At 35.9% G+C, this 17,262-nt stretch overlaps 1 protein-coding gene across 1 annotated transcript in view; it reads left to right on the top strand.

Moving 5' to 3' along the window:
- LOC131988468 (interleukin-17C-like) overlaps positions 1-15,553 on the top strand; it is a 26,711-nt gene extending 11,158 nt beyond the window's left edge. Inside the window, exons 2-4 of the mRNA XM_059353589.1 lie at positions 4,873-4,908; positions 11,947-12,167; positions 14,777-15,553. Of these exons, the coding sequence (XP_059209572.1) occupies positions 4,873-4,908; positions 11,947-12,167; positions 14,777-15,017 (498 nt within the window). The 3' untranslated portion in view covers positions 15,018-15,553. The remainder of the gene's footprint in view (positions 1-4,872; positions 4,909-11,946; positions 12,168-14,776) is intronic.
- The last annotated feature ends 1,709 nt before the right edge of the window (positions 15,554-17,262 follow it).

Genomic DNA, 17,262 nt, shown 5'->3' with positions numbered 1-17,262 from the left:
TGAAATCAGAAGCTCTGAGGAATCAATTAGTACCAAATATCATATCATCTTGTCAGGAAGGAATTAAAAATAACGGCCCAAAGTTTGGTGAAACGTTAGAGTAGGGAAAGACTTACATGTCTATTTTCAAAGGGGTCCCTTGACCTCTGACCTTTAAGATATCTGGATGAAAATGTGTTCTATAGGTACCCACAAATCTCCTCTTTACAGACATGCTATATGCTATATATTATGTTTATAACACATACTTATACTATGTCACATACTTATGAGACATAACTGAGCATGAGAATGGACTTTATAATCATAGCCTCATGAAACTTTACAACCACAAACTAGAGACCTATAACATTCACAGGATAGATGGCTTTACACATTATATTGACAATAAGGGGGTTTTCAGCTGGCAACACAACACAAATTCTCGTCACACAGTCGCAGAAAAACCAAATCACAGCATCAATTTCCCTCTGCTGTTCTTCAAGGTCTTGGTGTATTAATGTGGGATTCTACAGGAATGTTTGACATTTTTCATCAATTCTCGAGATGTAAAAAAAGGTTTAAATTTAGCACCAAATCTGTGAACAAATGGTGTCAACCCTAAAAAATTGCTGCAACAACTTATGAGACATAATTAAACATGGGAACGAACCTCTATATGCATATCATAATGTTATAAACTCTTATACACTTTATTAATTTGAAATAATTAACTCATTATTCATTCTTTTTATTATAGATTCATGACTATAACAACTCTGCATAAAGGGCTGAGCTGTTGAAAGGATCAATAAATATAATTCACTAATGTAATATATACAAATCCATCTGCAATGGGACAATCAACATAATGAGTACTTTTATTTTCAGTACCCTAAGTATACTTTTGTACTTTTACTTGGGGTCATCAGAGCTTTTTCTGTTGCAGGAGGTTAGTCACAGTGTTTCCCAGCTGTTTTTTACATGTATTGAAAACATGATTCATCTCTTGAAACACAAGAATTTCCTAAGTAGCCAAAATACCATTCTTTGCTTGTCCTGCCTCACATTTTGGCAAATTTTCATACTCCAGAGACCCGCTGTGTGAGTCATTTGTTGATGTAAAACACACACACACACACACACACACACACACACACACACACACACACACACACACACACACAGAAATAGCAGACCCACACCTTAACAACCAGGATGCCTGTTTACAACTTGTTCCTTAAAACAGGCGAGCACTTTAGAACTGATGACCTTTAAAATGAGTCAAGTTGATAAAAATGTACATCATCTTCCAGTTATTGTTTCATGGTGATTTTCAAAGCGGTCATGTGACCTCTGACATCATGTGATCTCAATGAAAATAGGTTCCCATGTTATGCTGATAACATGCAATTTAAGGCAAAACCACATAGTTTTTTTTAAACTACTCTTTGTGAATCAGTAGTAGCCAGTTCATTGCAGCAATGGAATTTCTTGAGTTTCAACTTCAGTGTATAAAATGAGCTGCTGTGACCTCTAGGATAATCACAGCCTCATTAATCTTTACAACCACAAACTAGAGTCCTAGAGCATTCAGAGGATATTTAAAGGATGATATGCAGCTGTTCTAGGTATATTGACAATAAGGGGGGTTCTCTTTCTCTTTGAAGAACAAGTCATCCAATTGCTTAAAATACAGAAATCTCCAAAAAATCTTTTCTCATTTTAAACCCAAATCACAACATTCTCTGTTGTTCCTAAGGTCTTGATATATTGATGTTATATTCTGGATGTTTTTTGAGCATTTTCATCCATTCTTGATATGAATAAAATTGCATATTTTAGCACCAAACTTCTGACTTCTGCTTAAGTCAGATGCTTGCTTAACATGAGCCGTTGTTTGGTAGGAACACCAGGGAGAATTTTGCAGGACTTATCTCATCCTTATCTCATCCATGTTGAATCACGGTGGAGGACTACATTATTCCCCAAACTATTTGACGTGCATGTTTGTCCACCCAGAAAGAAACACACTTTTAACAATAGAAGAGCAATAATCAGTCTGAGGTTTCCTCTTCATGTTTCCATCCTGCTGGTCTCAGTGACCTCAATGGACCCATACCACAGCAGGCAGGCGGGCAGTGTTTTCTGTGTCACGAGCTGAATCTGATCCAGGGACCAGAAGAGCAACAGAGATAGGGCACAAAAAAGTCACTGTGTTTCCACTCGTGTAAACCATGTTAGAAACAGTACCAGATAGGAATGATTTGGAGAGATAATCTAATCTGTGGAAAACATGATGTTTGCATATCTCTGCTGTAGAGATGTCAGCGAATAAAAACTGCATTGGACAGCAGGAGTGTTAATATTTATTCATGAGAAATCACTCGAGGCTAAACTTCTAATCTCCACCGTTACATTACTACTCTTATTTTTCAACATATTATCCAGTGGGATATATTTCTAATGTTGGGTTACATATACTTTATTTTCAAACTTAATTTAAATAAATTATGGTTTATTTTGTGTTCATTCTATGTCTATTTATGTCATCTAACTTCTATATTATAAAGCAGGTGCTGCATTTCTTGAATAACAGGTGCCACACAAATAAATATTATTATTATTATTATTATTATTATTATTATTATTATTATTATTATTATTATTATTATTATTATTATTATTATTATTATTATTATCAAATATGCCAAATTTTGTGATGGCTTTATTCTTTCAAGACTGTAGCTTTTTTTTAAAAAGATGCTGGTAAGATGTTGGTAATCTCTTCTTTACAGACATGCCCACATTATGCTGATACAATGCAAAGATTAAGGCAAAAAAAGAAGAAGAAGAAGTAAACACTGAAATGTGTTATTTTTGCTTACTGTATGTGAATATTTGTGCTCACTGGGGTCCCTAAACAGTCTGTTAGTTGCATAAATGGGGTCTGAAAGGAAAGCTGAGTGAATGTAGATTAATGCAGGAGGGGATTATCGTTGGGAAAATAATATCATAAATCATTCTTATCCATTCACACCTGTGGAGAGATAAGCCTTCTGGACTTAAGTACAGTTAGAAACAAGGAAAGGGAAGCAGGAAGCTTTATCAGAAGTCCTCAGCTCCACAGTTTTTTGTTTCACACTGAGAACAACTGTGGTTGAACAAAGGTGAAATGACGGCAAACAGAAGTTCTTTCATTTATTTTATTTCCAGGAAAGAACTCAAACATTCCCAAGCAACCCAAAGCAAAGAAGAGTAGAGATTTATTTCATCTTTTCTTTTTTACTTGTTAATTAAAAGCGGATAAAAAACAATAAATGCAGGCAGTGGTGGAAGAAGTCTTCAGATCTTTTATTTCAGTAAAAGTACAAATACCACTCTCCAAGCAACAGATTGCATTAGATTATCATATCATATTCTGTTTTTTTAATTATAACTTATGATTTTTAAACATCATTTTTGTTTTTATTAATAATTTCATGACTTATATATAATTATTTTTGCTTTTTTTTAAATTTGTCTTTAATCACTGAAATGTATTATTATTATTATTATTATTATTATTATTATTATCATAATCTAATTTGTTTTTAATTACTTTATTTTAATGACCTATTTCATCATTTTAATTGTCTTTAATCACTCTTTTTTAATATTGTTTTTATTTTTTATTAGTTTATTTCTATTGAAACACTTTTATATTATTACTTTTTAATATCATTTTTAATAATACTTTTTATTTGTCTCACTCTTAATAAAAGTAGCAATACTACGGTATAAAAATACTCCATTCCAAAAACCTCATATATGTAAGAGTACAAAATATCAGTAATGACATTAAAATATACATCAAAATGTATATTTTGTTTGAGAAATCTAAATGTGTAAAGAAACTAAAGCTGTCAGACAAATGTAATGCTTTAAAAAAGTGCAATATTTAAGTGTAAAGTTACATAAACCAGTGGACTTAAGCAAAGTGTTAAATATACTTGGTTACACACTGGCAGTTGCAGACAACACAGCTGGGTTGCATCAGGCTGTGCCACATAAGTTACGTAATCTTTTTAAAAGAGTGAAATCTCTGCCAGCTCCGCCACACTGTGAGTCTAAATGCAGGCGACACACATTTATAGTGAGGAGGAGGAAATGGCTCTGACGTTGCATCATTCCGCTGACATGGTGGAAGTCTGTGACACCAAGCGTGAGGAATGTTTGTCACGTGAGCCGACCTGAGAGCCGATCAATGTCCAGGTAATGCTTGAAGTGCTGGGGAGGGGAAGTTTCATTTCAACCATGGACAGTGAATTCACATTATTCAGACTGTTTTAAGATAATATAAAACAATTAAATGATAAATTCATCAATTAGATGTTTTTATTTACAGATACTTCCCCTAATAAACTGATGATCAATCAGATATTGTATATAGTATATTATTATTATTATTTTGTATATTTTGTATATTGTTAAATGTCTTTTCTTAGATTGTTTTTTATCTTATCTTAAAATTGTGTGTTTTTTTGCGGCTGTAACAAAGAAATTTCCCCGCTGTGGGATTAATAAAGTCAAATCTAATCTATCTAATCTGATATAAAGCATTGAAAAGCAAAGCTCTGCGCAGGTAAGATAGAAGCTACTTTCACTTTTTTATGACAGAAGATTGATAAGATTTTTTATTCATTTATTTATTTTATTTTTTTAAACACACTTTATTGTTTTTAAACACGTTAACAATACAAAACACAGAAACAGAACCCCTCCCCCCCATCCCATCCCGACAGACAGCACATGCTATACAAAGTCAGGGAAAAATAAATAAATAATTTATAAGATTTTTATATGACACAAGTCAGAAGTAGGCTCATAACTGGCCCCCCTACTGGACAGTAGAGAGAATGGACTTTGGCAGTCTTGACCCTACTGACTGTACAGGACATCAGACTCTCAGCTCACAGACGTTTGGCTGCAGGCAGTGTAAGTGAAACGCTTCCTTCCCTGCTGGTGATACGTATCGGGAAGATGTGGCAGCCTGGAATGCAGGGTCACTGGGAATGTACCCAAAAGTCTTGTCCTTGTCTGGACATTTGAGAGAAAGTCCCACGAGCGTCAAGAAGTTACCAAAGTAGTAAGTGAACAAATCAAATCTAGCCTAAAGTTGTTCCAACAAAGAGCTTTTGAAGTGTTTTAGAGGAAGAGATCAAATCTCCAGAGCAGCCAGAAGTGCTGCAAACTATGCCTCAGGTCAGGTTACATTTACAACCCCTCCTACACTTATACTCACCTGCCACTTTATAAGGTACACCTGTACAACTGCTCATTAACTCAATTATCTAATCAGCCAATCGCGTGGCAGCAACTCAATGCATTAAGGCATGTAGACATGGTTCAGAATGGGGAAGGAAGGTGATTTAAGTGGCATGTTGTTGGTCTGAGTGTTTCACAAACTGCTGATTTAATGACCACCTATAGGGTTTACAGAGAACGGTCCAAAAAAGGGAAAATATCCAGCGAGCCCTGATGCCAGAGGTCAGAGGAGAATGGCCAGACTGGTTCAACAAGAATTTAAATAACCACTTGTTACAGCAGAGATCTGCAGAAGAATATCTTTGAACGCACAACACGTCCAATCTTGAAGCAGTTGGGCTACAACAGGAGAGGACCACACCGGGTGTGATGAGAGACCACACCGGGTGAACAGAAACCTGAGGCTGTAATTTGCGCAGGCTCACGAAAATCTATTGACAGAAGAATGTAAAAAAGTTGCCTGGTCTGATGAGTCTCGTTTTCAGCTTTGACATTCAGATGGTCGGGTCAGAATTTGGCGTAAACAACATGAAAGCATGGGTCCATCCCGTCTTGTATCAATGGTTCAGGCTGCTGTGAAGGTGTGAGGGATACTTTCTTTGCTGACCTTGGGCCCATAAAAACCAACTGAGCATGGTTGAAACAGCACAGCCTACTGGAGTATTGTTGCTGACCATGTCTGACCCTTGATGACCACATCCTCTGTTGGATACTTCCAACAGAATAACGCGCCGTGTCACAAAGCTGACTGAGTTTATTGTGCTCCACAGTCACCAGATCTCAATCTAACAGAGCTCCTCTGGGACATTGAGGAGACGGGAGATTTACATCACTGATGTGCAGCAGACAAATCTGCAGCCACTGTATGATGCTATCATGTCAATATGGAGCAAAATCTCTGAGGAATATTTTCAGCATCTTATTGAATCTATGACACGAAGAGTTAAGGCAGAAAGGTGTACCTAATATAGTGGCCGGTGAGTCTATTTTGCCAAGGTGAATGCAAAAAGTCATGGTTACAAGGCTCTGTAGGTTACTGCCGTGTCTCCACTGGTGGAATACACACAGCATTATTTCATCATGCAAAGCTTGTCAGACGGCTTCATCTGTCAGGTGAAGTTATGTCAACATAGTTATAGTAGGAAGTTAAACAAGCACTTGTTTTTCTTGTAAGGACAGTCTATGCTCTGCCAACAGGGTTATGTTTCAGTTTGGTGAGAAAAAATATCACTGGCCAACCTTCAGCAAAGACAATCTTCTTTTTGTTCTTTCTCATTGAAAACTTCCCCACAGGAGTCCCAGTGGATCACCGGTGGTCCCAGTGCTGCATGCCTTCCTCTCTGTCACTATCAAATAAAAAAAATGAAAATTGAAATGAAAATGAAAATGGCAAATAAATAATCATAACAGAAAACTCCTCCATCACATCATTTAAGACCAGTTACAATTCTGTTGTCAGTCGTATTATTATCGTAATATTAAGCATATTTGAGTCATCCATGCTTATTTAAAATCCACACCATATTGCCACAATCCATGATTACCTCATATCATCATCATTGAAGATTACACAGTCAGCAAGCCAAACAGAACAGATTTTTTTGAATCCCCAGAACGTGCTGGAGGGATTATGCATCTTGCCTGTCCATGAACACCTTGGGGTCCTCCAGGAGGAGCTGGAAGAGCTGCGGCCCCGCAACATGGGCCAGAATAAGCAGAAAAGAAAAAGGATGGATGGATACTGGCTTGATTCTAATGACACGTGATAGTAGGGTGTAACATTAGCTCAGAAAGAACTATTTGAATTTAGGAGTGGATCTGAGGCACAGTTTTAAATAAAAATTCTCAGCTTATCAGCTGCCACACAGGCAGTTTACGGTGCACCACAGTTGGTAATCCCCATCATTACCCAGTATTTACTGCCAGGCATCCTGATGTGGAAATGCCTTGAAGTGTAGACAGGAAGTGGGCTCACCTGTGAGTCCTTTTTTTTTTTTTTTTTTTAGATTTTTGCCTGTTAAACATTTGCCATGTTTAACAGGCATCTCTGTTTATGGTAGAATAGTATTAGTTGTTTACTGCAGCCTGTTGTGATGTTATTGTTGTTTACTACAGCCTGTTGTGATGTTATTGTTCTTTGCTACAGCCTGTTGTGATGTTATTGTTGTTTACTACAGCCTGTTGTGATGTTATTGTTGTTTACTACACCCTGTTGTGATGTTATTGTTGTTTACTACAGCCTGTTGTGATGTCATTGTTGTTTACTACACCCTGTCGTGTTGTTATTGTTGTTTACTACAGCCTGTTGTGATGTTATTGTTGTTTACTACACCCTGTCGTGTTGTTATTGTTGTTTACTACAGCCTGTTGTGATGTTATTGTTGTTTACTACAGCCTGTTGTGATGTTATTGTTGTTTACTACACTCTGTTGTGTTGTTATTGTTGTTTACTACAGCCTGTTGTGATGTTATTGTTGTTTACTACACCCTGTCGTGTTGTTATTGTTGTTTACTACAGCCTGTTGTGATGTTATTGTTGTTTACTACAGCCTGTTGTGATGTTATTGTTGTTTACTACACCCTGTCGTGTTGTTATTGTTGTCTACTACAGCCTGTTGTGATGTTATTGTTGTTTACTACAGCCTGTTGTGATGTCATTGTTGTTTGCTACAGCCTGTTGTGATGTTATTGTTGTTTACTATAGCCTGTTGTGATGTTATTGTTGTTTACTGCAGCCTGTTGTGATGTTATTGTTGTTTACTACAGCCTGTTGTGATGTTATTGTTGTTTACTATAGCCTGTTGCGATGTTATTGTTGTTTACTACAGCCTATTGTGTTTTTATAGTTGTTTTCTAAAGCCTGTTGTGTTGTTGTTATTGTTTACTACAGCCTGTTGTGATGTTATTGTTGTTTACTACACCCTGTTGTGTTGTAATTGTTGATTACTACAGCCTGTTGTTCATCTATGCCATTCATGTCATTAGCAAACTAATGTTAGCTAAAATGATTACTTTTTACTACCTTTTGGCAGCTAGGTAGCAAGCTGAATGTATTTAGCTTAGCTATGTTACATAACATTGGTATGCCATGAAGTAAATAACAGCATCAAATTTTACAAACACAAAAGTTTCCCACTTTGAGTATTAGCTGTCTTGTCTTTGTACTGTAGTCATCTGAATGTAATGTAGGTTGCAAAGGAATTGCAAATCATTATGTTTTTCACAGCGTTCCAACAAATTATATAACATAGTTAGTCCATAGTCCTATTGTTTTTAGATATTTTGTTGCAGAAAAGTTACATGATATCTCTCTCTCTCTCTTAATGTGTCACTCAAGTAGTGACACATTAATAAAAAACACATGCACAAAGGGAGTCAGTGAATTTTGAAATACTCAGGCTTAGTATCATTATCAGATATGCAAACACATGTAATCTGGCCATTTGTTTGCCGTGTTTGACTGTTCTGAAGTTTTAGTCAAACACAAGGAAGTGAGTCTGTATGTGACAACGCTTCCTCTGTTTCTAAAAACAGTCTGCTGGCGTTTTATCCTCCAGTTTCAGAGGAGGAGGAGATTTTTCAAGTGTGTTGTCAGAGGAGTACTGCTGAGTCACGCTAAGGGAGCCACTCTGACTGGCTCACAGTTGTTGTGGCAACAGCACATGTCAGCAGTTAACAAGCCCCTTAATGTCACTTTGAAAAAAATGAGGGAAGATGTTTAAAAAGAAAAGGATTAACTTCACATTCCCGATGGCAGAATCAGCAGACTTAATATATTATATTAGATCATAGCAACTGCAGCAGTAAGTCACTCACACAGTAACACAGTAACTGTGTTCAGTAACAGTAACTAACACATCTAACAGTAAGAATAGCAGAGGAGAGGAAACTGGTGGAAAGAGTACTCATAAGTAAAAGTAACAGTACCGCAGTGGCAGAAGAAGTACTCAGATATTTGCTCAAATTAAAGTTACAATACTGTTGGTTGGTGGCGAGTGAAATACTTCAGTACTACTAATACTTCAGTTCATTCCACCACTGGTCACTCAGCCTTAAGCAAAAACAGCAATACTGCAATATTGGAAGAAGTTCTCAGACCATCTGCTGAACTGAAAGTAACAATACTTAGTTATTACTATTAATCTGATCTTTTACTAAAGTAAAAGTAATAATACTGCAGTGGCAGAAGAAATTCTACAATGTCATTTAGTAGACGCTTTTGTCTAAAGTGACGTACAATTCAGAGTCGATCATTTATTTAATTGTTAATTATCATGTGCGTCGATTATGTGTGAAGGTGTTCAGCAAAGAGCTGCAGACTCTTCTTAAAGTCTGAGAGGGACTCAGCAGATCGCACAGAGTTTGGAAATACTCTAATCATGACTGAAATATAAGTAACAATACTACAGTATAGTGGTAAAACAAGTACTCAGATATTGTACTTAAATTAAGTAGCAATACTGCAGAAGTACTCAGACCTTTAGTGAAGTAGAAGTAGTGACACCACAATGAACTTTCAGTTTAAGTCATACATTACAATTTTACTTAAGTAAAAGTTCAAAAGTATTAGCATTAAAACATTTTTCTTATTTGTAGTTAAATAAAAGTAGCAGTACTACTAGTATATCTTTACCAGTGGTGGACGGTAAACTAAGTACATTTACTCAACTACTGTGCTTAAGTACAATTTGGAGGTACTTGTACTTTACTTGGGTATTTCCATTTTATGTAACTTTATTCTTCTATTCAGCTTTAGTTACTTTTCTGGTCGAGATATATTAAACATTCTGAGAGGGGCTGTTCTGCATAAGGAATATTTTTACTTTTTATACTTTAAGCACATTTTGATGCTGATACTTTTGTACTTTTACCTCAGTAAAATATGAATGCATGACTTTTATTGTAGTGGAGTAATTTCACAGTGCGGAATTAGTACTTTTACTCATTTATTGTTTTTTGTTATTTTAATTTAATTTAATTATTTATTTCAGATCTTCATTAACAAGTAGAGAAATATAGACATTCATGATATAAACAAGACATACAAAGAAAAAAATGTCAGTTACAGTAACTGTAGATTAAAATATGTATATAAAAATAAAATAATAATATAATAAGGCACATAGGGTATAGGGTGCTTACATTTTTTATTTGACATCAACTCTAAAGTCTCTATATACAATTTCATTTCCATTGTAAAAAACACTAGAGTTAGATAGGGATTACATTCAAATTTTGAGATAATATCTTAAGGTTAAAAAATGATGGGCTGTCCAGTCTTATCGAGTATGAATTTTTCCATATCCCTCCAAAATATAGATGACAATGGGCCAACATAAAATAAATGTAAAGTTGTCTCTGGCTCAACAAGAAGTGAACATTTCGCCTACATCAGCAAACCTGGAAATTAATTTATTACATGGGTAAATATTATGCAAAATTTTAAATGAACTTTTCTGATCTTAGTTGAGAGACGGAAGGGACACAAGCATCTACACCAGTTTATTCTGCTCAATTATTGAATCCAAAAGAACTTTCCTTTGGGGAAAAATTATTTTGTCTCTGTAATTTTTTTCTGATATGCTTGTTTATGCATTTTTTTAATCCAATATATCAATCCCACAAATTTTAGAGAAACTATTTGAACAGTAACATTTTGATAATTTAAGTGACATTTTATTAACTCAAACATACCAGTGGGGATGGCCTTTACAAAAGAAACAAACTCTCTGTATTTGACTGGAAAGGCTTTAACCTCTAGGACAGGGGTGTCAAACTCTGGCCCGCGGGCCAAATTTGGCCCCCAGTGTAATTTTATTTGGCCCGCGAGGCAATACCAAATTATTATATTATTATTGTAAATTAATGACATTGATGTGTTTTTTATTTGAAATTTGATTTTGCTTGTCTGCACTATTTAGTTATATATTGTATGTTTATAAGCGTTGCTGGTTCCATATTTAATGTTAAAGCAGAGCATGTTTGGTATATATTAAAAGGTTAATTTGTTCAATGTTGGCCCGCGATTTTATTCAAGTTTTAAATTTTGGCCCATTGTGTATTTGAGTTTGACACCCCTGCTCTAGGAAGTTTTCGAAGCTATAAAGACTTCCATTATCGTCAAACAAAGATTATGTCCCTCTCAACCAGCTCTCTTTATATACACTTTTGTCTTTAATAGTATTTGACCATTGTTCCAAAGTTATTCCTTGTGTGGAGAAAAGTTATAAACATAGCCTAATTCCCTAGAGGGTAAAGCCTGCTGATAATACTTTGAGAGTTTACAAAGAAATACAGTCAGGGCTCCTTGGTGACGCCTGCGGAGGGCGGGGTCATGATGCTGATCTCGGACCTTGGAGGCAGTGATTCAGAAGAAGGAAATAATCAGATTTAAAGGATTTTCCCATCCAAACAGCGGCAGCCTTCACATATATAGATACTGTATATAAAGCGGGTCCGATGAAACTGCGGCTCACATTAACACCTCTTCGGCTCCAGGATGAGCGAATCAGTCAGCCTGCACTACATGGTAATTCTCACCGTGGACACAGGGAGCGCGCTTCCCCTCACACACACACACACACACACACACGCAGAGAGTTTCCTTTCATGCTGAGGAGCTGAGAGCAAAACGTTTTAAATCTTTTTTGATTTTTATAGATGTCTCTCGGCTCGCTGCTGCTGCTCTTCAACAACCACACGTGTCCCTGTGCTGCCCGGTGCGTCAATCAGACCGCGCTGAACATCCCAGCTGGCAGGTTTCTGAGTCACTACTGGCCCGCATCTGCCCCCCCAATGCTGCAGCCGGACACCTGCGCAAAGGCAGCCAAAGAAATGCGCGGAGAGGAGCGCAAACGGTCCCTGTCCCCGTGGATTTACAGGTGAGTACAGGTGCATGACATGCGGCTACGGGCACCGCAGAGGGACAAAATCGCTCACTGATAGACGAGCAGAAATCTCTCACAAGCAGTGGTGGAAGAAGTATTCAGATCCCTTAAAGATCTTTAAAGTATTTGTTATGCAGAATTGACCCACACAGTTTGTTTTATATATCCTAAATATTTTATTGGATTATTATGACTATCATTGATGCATTTATGTCAGCAGCATTTAGCTCATTTTAACTACTTAATACACTGTTTAAGGCTTAGGTTTAATTTTATTTTAAACAAGTTGAATCACTTCACTTCAGTCACTTCAATCTCGACCTGAAAACTAACTAAAGCTGTCAGCTAAATGTAGTGGAGTAAAAAATACAATCTTTGCTTCTCAATGTAGTGAAGTAGGAGTATAAAGTTACATAAAATGGAAATTCTCAAGCAAAGTACAAGTACCTCAAAATTGTACTAAAGTACAGTACTTGAGTATATGTACTTAGTTACTTTCCACCACTGTGTAAGCAGCATTTACATTTTCTCAAAATAGAATTAATTTTTATTTTCTTAACATACTGTTATGAGGTTTAATTTCAACAAATGTCTAATCACTTTAAATTTTTCATACTTATGTTAAATCTCGACCTGAAAAGTAACTTAATTTGGCAGCAAAATAGTAAAAAGTGAAATATTTACCTCAAAATGTAGTGGAGTAGAAGTATAAAGTTACATAAAATAGGAATGCTCAAGTAGAGTACAACTTCAACAAAATTGTACTTATATACAGTACTTGAGTAAATGTTCATTCCACCACTGGTCACAACTAATGTCTTTACTGAAGTAAAAGTAACAATACTGCAGTGGTAAAAGAAGTACTAATATATTTACTTAAACTACAGTGTAGAAATACTCTCCAAGTAAAAGTCCTGCATTCGTACTAAAGTAAAAGTAACAATACTGCAGTGATTGAAGAAGTACTCAGATCTTCAGCGAAGTAAAATTAGTGATACCAGAGTGTACTTTGATGCAATTAAAAGTCTACATTACAATTTTACTGAAGTAAATTAAAGTTAACGTAAAAGTACTCATGGTGCAGAATGGCCAATTTCAGAATAAAATATTGATGTTATTATATTACAATTATTGCTTCGCTAATGTGTTCATCACTTTAATGTAGTAGTTGTTAAATGTGGTTGAATTACTGTTACTATTATATTGTTGATTAATATTAATCAATAAAGCTATTTTATTTATTCAATTTATAAGTTTATATACGTTTATATTTATATTTATATATCTGAATCTGTCAAAAAGCAAAAGCTAGTAGTAGATTTTACTTCTACACTGTGACATTACTACTTTTACTAAAGTAAACAATCTACACTTCACAGCTAGTTTTACTTTAACTCTCTGAACCCCGGAAAAGAATGTTATCTTTCAAATAAAAAGTGAAAAATACACAGTTTATCGTAAAAACAAAATGTGAAAGCAAGCATTATTGTCAGAGTTTGAACTTTCCGATGGTCCTTGAATGGATCATTGTTTACGAGCGTTTCTGTTAGAAAAAGTGACCAAATTGAAGCTGGAAATTGTGATGTTTCTGTGAGAATCTCTCTATTCTACATGTGTCAAATAAATAAATTCTGCTCCTCAGAGACACTGAGAAGACATGACTGATTCTGCTGAGACCAACGGTCACGTGACAAATATTCACTGAAAATCTGTTTACACAGAGCAGTGAGGAGAGGACAGGAGAGGCTGTTTACACAGAGCAGAGAGGAGAGTACAGGGGAGGCTGTTTACACAGAGCAGTGAGGAGAGGACAGGAGAGGCTGTTTACACAGAGCAGAGAGGAGAGGACAGGGGAGGCTGTTTACACAGAGCAGAGAGGAGAGGACAGGGGAGGCTGTTTACACAGAGCAGAGAGGAGAGGACAGGGGAGGCTGTTTACACAGAGCAGAGAGGGGAGGACAGGGGAGGCTGTTTACACAGAGCAGAGAGGAGAGGACATGAGAGGTTATTTACACAGAGCAGAGAGGAGAGGACAGGAGGCTATTTACACAGAGCAGAGAGGAGAGGACAGGACAGGAGAGGCTGTTTACACAGAGCAGAGAGGAGAGGACAGGACAATACTTAATAAGTACAGTATGTAGAGACCTTATTTTTTTTTTTCAAAATTCATGACACTTCGAAAAGTGTTGTATGTATAAATTCAATTTAAATTCCATTTTAAAAGAAATAATTAATCAGAGAAATTCAACTGTGTTTTCTTTTTTAATGATTTATGTCATTATTACTGTGTTATTCTGCACAAAAGAGATTTTTGAGTTGTTCCCACCTCTAGCCATGATTGTGCTGATTCCATAGAGCTGCAAGACTTATAGATTTATAGAGATTTTATATGTTGCAGTGAAACACAAGGACATAGTGACACAATGTAAAAAGAGCAAAAAACGCCCTGACACAGCTTGTTGGGGTTCAGAGGGTTAAAAATAATGTGAATCTGGCCATTGTAAGTTGCTTTCCTGCTTTATCATCACACAGAGAAAGTTATAATGTAACAATTAACAAGCGGGAATGATTCAGATTGTTGTTGTGTGATTGTCTCCTATCAGGATAAACCAAGATGACAACAGGTTTCCTCGTAAGATCTTCTTTGCCGAGTGTCTTTGTGATGGCTGCATCATCAACCAGCAAGAAAGCTTCGCCTACAACTCTGTCCAGGTGTTTGCTCAGAGGACGGTCCTGAGGAAGTTTCCGTGCCATCCAGGATCTGACAAATACAGGTTGAAAAAAGAGATTATCAATATTCCAGTGGCCTGCACTTGTATTGTGCCCAAAGAAAATGAAACATAACTAAAATAATTTATATTGTCACCACACCAGTGCTAGTTCTTAAGTAACCAAGTTAACCTAAGACAAAATAATCCATCCCATAGCTTTGGGTTAAACAACTTCTATGACCTATAAATGTGTCGTTAGTTAGAGTCATTTATCTCAGTTTGTTTGTGTGAAATATATTCTTTTTAAATCAACGTAGGAACCTCTGAGATGTTTGTTTCAGTTTAGGTGGTTTAAGGTTCCCAAAAGTGAAACTTTCAGGTCCGGTTCCAGAAAACAAATTAATAATCACACCAGGTATTTGTCGAATCAGGTGGACTTTTAAGCCACGCAAGCTTTGCAACTCTAAGGTCGACAGCTTTGACTAAAATATTTCAACAACTATTGGACGGTCTGTGCAAAAATAGTGGACGATCATCTGCTTTACTCTAAATGGGGCCATTTACTAAGAAGACTTATGATTGAGACCATAAACTCATTTCTGTGGTCAGAAATCAAGTGAGAAGTAGGGATATTTTCTCATACACTTCTATACAAGAGAAAACAGTATATATATATATATATATATATATATATATATAAAATTTAAAAAACACGAGAAATAATAAAAAATTGTAAAGAAAAATAGTAAATTGTGAGTATAAAGAAATACATAAAAATTATTCAAATAAAGAACCAATTATATAAATAATAATAAATATAATAAAGTAATAAAAATATACTGCCAGGTAGCTTCTGAATTTGGGTGATAATTTGATCGATTATGTTTTTAATCTGAATCTACAAAGTAACAAATTCCCAAAAACAAATTTAAAAAAATGTATTGATGTATTACAAAAGATTAAAAGATAGAAAACTACAAACTATCTAACTGACCAACTAACTATGTTCATCAAACTACAAATTAGACAAGTAGTAGCCTATTAGCACACCCTCGGGCTAGCTGTTTTCCCCTGTTTTCATTATTTATGCTAAGCTAAGCTAACAGTCTTCCAGATGCAGCTTCATGTTTAACTGACATTTCCATTTATACTCTCAGCAGAACAGAAATGAAGCATGTTTCTTTACAAAAAAAAGGTCAAACTATTCCTTTAAAATAGGACAGTATAAGCCACAAAAGTGACACACAGACTACAATAATCTTTAAACTGCACTTTGACACTATTTACTTTAAAAACACTGTAAAAGCCTCAAACTCCTCACTGAGTATTGGAGATTTTTGAAGTTATACATGCTGCGTGTTTCACATGAAATATATATTTGAATTATTTTAATGTAATTTTGATTCATACAGTATTTTTTTAGTATTCAGTATCAGATGTAATACAGTGATTAGCACTTTTGCCTCACAGCAAGAGGGTCACCAGTTCGACTGCGGCCTGCGCCTCTTCTGTGTGGAGTTTGCATGCAGCTTAGCTTTTACTGGTGACTCTAAACTTCCCGTAGGAGTGAATGAGAGAGTGAATGGTTGTCTGTCTCTATGTGTCAGCCCTGTGATAGTCATGTCCAGGGTGTACCCCCAGGGTCTTTTAAGTCACATTTAAGACTTTTTAAGACTTTTTAAGACCATAATGAATACTATTTAATACCCATTTCACATCCATACTGGCAAAAAAGTACAAAAGACATAAAGGAAAATCGGAGGCCCAAAATTACTAGCAAAGCATATGAATCTTTGCAGCTCTTTCACATTGGAATAAAAAACGCTTAACCTAACAAAAAACACCAGAAGCCTCTCTATTGTGAACTAGTATTTATTAAGAACTTTAAAATCTTGACTTTGAGTCTGATTGTTGAAATTGTGACCGGGCTGCACAGGTACTTAGCTCCGTTTTGTCGTTATATTGCATCCTCAAAAGTCGAAACATTTAAAAGCGAAACTGAAGTGTATGCATTTGTTTTAAATAAAAGTAATGTTAATACATTTAAGACATTTAAAAATCGTATTCAAGACATTTTGTGAGATTTTAAGAGAATTTTAGAGACATTTTAAGGCCTTAAATTCAAGTGATTGGATTTTAGACATTTTAAGAACCAGTGGATAGCCTGCCCCGCCTCTCGCCCATTGCCAGCTGGGATCGGCTCCAGGTTAATAGTGGAGCGGCTAAGTGATATAATCTTTCAGTTTATGATACAAGCGTGAAAATTGGCATGAACACTCTCCATGGGTCACTTGACAAGAAAATTGTCCGAGACATTTAAAATTTTAAGATGGCGGCCATTTTTCAAGATGGCCGACACCTAAGTGGAGCAGTTAAGT

This window comes from Centropristis striata, chromosome 2 (assembly GCF_030273125.1).
Source record: "Centropristis striata isolate RG_2023a ecotype Rhode Island chromosome 2, C.striata_1.0, whole genome shotgun sequence".
Lineage (NCBI taxonomy): Eukaryota > Metazoa > Chordata > Actinopteri > Perciformes > Serranidae > Centropristis > Centropristis striata.
Note: the sequence above shows the minus strand (reverse complement) of the source record. Positions and strands in the feature narration are given on the sequence as shown.